The sequence below is a fragment of the Physella acuta genome, unplaced genomic scaffold (genome assembly GCF_028476545.2).
Source record: "Physella acuta isolate Inbredline_101_S28 unplaced genomic scaffold, ASM2847654v3 ptg002062l, whole genome shotgun sequence".
Lineage (NCBI taxonomy): Eukaryota > Metazoa > Mollusca > Gastropoda > Physidae > Physella > Physella acuta.
In genome coordinates this window covers 28,584-31,576 of record NW_026733565.1, presented here as the reverse complement: position 1 = coordinate 31,576, position 2,993 = coordinate 28,584, and the positions used below count along the sequence as shown (strand labels likewise).

Here is a 2,993-nt window from a genome sequence, read left to right as displayed (position 1 = left end):
ACTCACTCAACATGTGTGACTTGTTCTACTCACTCAACATGTGTGACTTGTTCTACTCACTCAACATGTGTGACTTGTTCTACTCCCTCAACATGTGTGACATGTTCTACTCACTCAACATGTGTGACCTGTTCTATTCACTCAACATGTATGACTTGTTCTACGGAAACCTCCTTTGGGGTTTATGGACAAACATTGCTAAAGAAAATATATTCTTTTTAATTTTGTTTCCTCAGGGGTGAGTGCTTTGGATGTGTTCTGTGATTTCCCCTTCCCCAGGGAGATGCCAAAAATAAATACTGACAGATGAGTCTTTGTACATGCTTACAATGCAATCGCTTCATATAGTCAAGTAAATTGTAGATTTGAACTCCATAACACCTACAAACATAGACCACTAGACCGAAAATACTTTTTCTCCTTAGTGTAATCATAGGGAAGTAATAACTTCGAAGTTCAATACTTATAAAATTGCAAACGTAATTGTGAGTGCGATTAACAAACAAAAGTAGAGAAATACATCTAAAGTCAAAGAAAATTTGTTTTATTCAATTTTAATGCTTAATTTGCAAAAACAAATATTCATTCATCTGCCGAACATGTTATGAAGCAAAAATCATAGTTTCCGAATGCATGAATGTAGCTAGTGTAGAAAAAAAAAATTATATATACAATTTGCAAGTTTTTTAGCTCATTTGCAGATATGTATTATTTTTAAAATATTAAATTTGTATAAAAGAAAATAGTAATGTTTATATAGGCCTATATGAATTAGGCATAGCAAAATCTATTACAATTTTTGTTCAAAACCCGAAGAATTTAAAAACAGACAAAACAACAACTTGAGCCAACTCCTTGAAAAAATCGTTGCTGTTTTCTTGTTTAGCATTTTTATAGCTGTCCTCAATTTTTCTGGAATCTTCGATGTATTTCCGGCTTTCCTCCAGCATCTGCTGCCTCTGCCTCTCTCTTTCTTCAAAGTCTCTCTCTCTCTGCTCGTCCATCTCTCTCCTCAGTCTCTCCTGTTCTCTCATCATCTCCTTCTGCTTCTCCTGTTCTAGCCGTCCCTCTTGCATCAACCTCTCATACTCCGCCGTCTGCGCGTCCAGCGCTGCCTGAAACTTCGCCATCCTCTCTTCCTCCTCCCGTTTCATCCTCTCCCTCTCCTCGATGACATTCTTGCAGAACTTACTCTCGTCTGCTATCGTGTTCTCTAGAGACTTGATGGTCAACAGAATATCATGCAGCGCACCGGTACCTTGGTCAACTGTTGAAACTTTACTCAGTAGTTTTTCGACGCGTTCTCGCAGAGGATCAAGACAAGGCTGTCTTTCTGCGATTTCCACTGAACTCTGGATGTGTTGAAGTTTCTGCAGGATGAGACTCGTCTCTCTTAAAGTTTCTTCCTGGACGATGGGTTTATTCGACTCGACCAGCAAGTAGTCTCGTGTCTTTTTAGCGTTTTCAAAGTTCTTGTCAGTGTATCGTTGTCCTTTAGCCCTGAGATCGTCCACCATCGACATCAATTCTCTCACTTGTCTCTTCTTCTTCTCAACATCTTTCGTCCTGTTGTTCATCAGCAGAACTCTGTTATCGCATTCGACCATCAGCTCTTTGAGAACACCCTGCTGTCTCCGGCACCACTGTTCAAACTTTTCTCCAGTCTCCTCGCTGTCGTCTTCAAACACATCTCCATGGGACATGACGAGGATACAGAAGTCTTTGATGACGTTGGCACCGAACAGTTTCTTCAAGAACTCAATCGTGTCTTTGTCCTCAGCCGTAAACCTTCCCCCGTATCTCACCACAAGCAGAAAAGCGTGATAACCAATGGGGTTAACTGCGATAGCTTTGCCCATAGCGTCAGCCATCAGTTTAGTCGATTCAGCGGTGTTCATACGGGTGTCACCCACCCCTGGTCCATCAACGACCTTGATCACCCGACCTTCGACCTCGCTGACCTCGTCGTTGACTTGTAGCGTGACTGACGTGGAGTCTGATCGGCTGATGAAAGCCCTCCTGTTTAAGATGGTGTTCCCAGTGGCGCTCTTGCCGTTCCCAGTTTTCCCGATTAGTAGAAGGTCAATGTCATTGTAGAGCGACATGGTGGGCTACAAGAGAAATAAATACCACTTTAGTTGAATTATATTTTGGAATCACATTTTTAAACTTATTTTGTAATTTATTTTAAAGTATAGTAGGATATTTAATAAGTATTTTTTGTAATGATCTCAATTTAAAGGAAACGAGCCGACCCGCGGCGTATCATACGCCGCTATTTAGTTGTTTTATTTTCTACTTTTCACTAATTCATAATTTGTGAATTCGACAGTACCAACGCTGCCTCTGAAAATATTTGCTTTAAAATACTAACCCCCCCCCCTTTCCCCTAACCCCGACCCTACCCCCCCCCTCCCATCGTGAAAGCAGCCTCCTCTTAGTTACCTCCTGTAAGTTTAAAATCGTTTCAAACTAAATTATCTGCCCCTAATAGCCGTCACTAAACCCGGCTCTACGATTTGTAAACATTATATTTGACTACAGCTCACCAGACCATGTGGGGGTGGGGTGGGGGTGGTAGTGATAATGATAGAGAGAAAGAGAGGGGACTGTAAGGCGCGCTTGCAGCTTGTTTTCTAGCGTCTCCCAGAAGAGAATTATATATATATATATATATATATATATATATATATATATATATATATATACTGACCCAAACAAAAGATAAATATAGTATGTTAATGTCCGAAGTTACACATATGTATTTTCTTTTAACTAGAACTTAAATAGTACTCTAAACAGTGCATGCCGCTAAGACTTATAATTGTACAATGATGTGTCTTTAATGGATGGTCTTTAAAAAAGTCTTACCTTAAATTCGTTCTTTTTTTTCTTTTTGTCTGTTTGAAATTAAATTGTTACAAGTTTTGTAAGATAGCCAGGCAAGCCATTATTTATACCGCTCTCTCCTAAAAAAGAAAGGGGATTCCCCT

The 2,993-nt window shown here is 39.8% G+C and overlaps 1 protein-coding gene across 1 annotated transcript; it reads right to left on the bottom strand.

The window, feature by feature from the left end:
• Window positions 1-523: 523 nt before the first annotated feature.
• Window positions 524-2,993, bottom strand: LOC131931944 (uncharacterized). The gene is made up of 2 exons (XM_059288779.1): window positions 2,872-2,993; window positions 524-2,111 (listed from the first exon to the last, which is right to left on the bottom strand). The coding sequence occupies exon 2, from the start codon at window positions 2,103-2,105 to the stop codon at window positions 804-806; it is 1,302 nt and encodes a 433-aa protein (XP_059144762.1). The 5' UTR covers window positions 2,106-2,111; window positions 2,872-2,993; the 3' UTR covers window positions 524-803.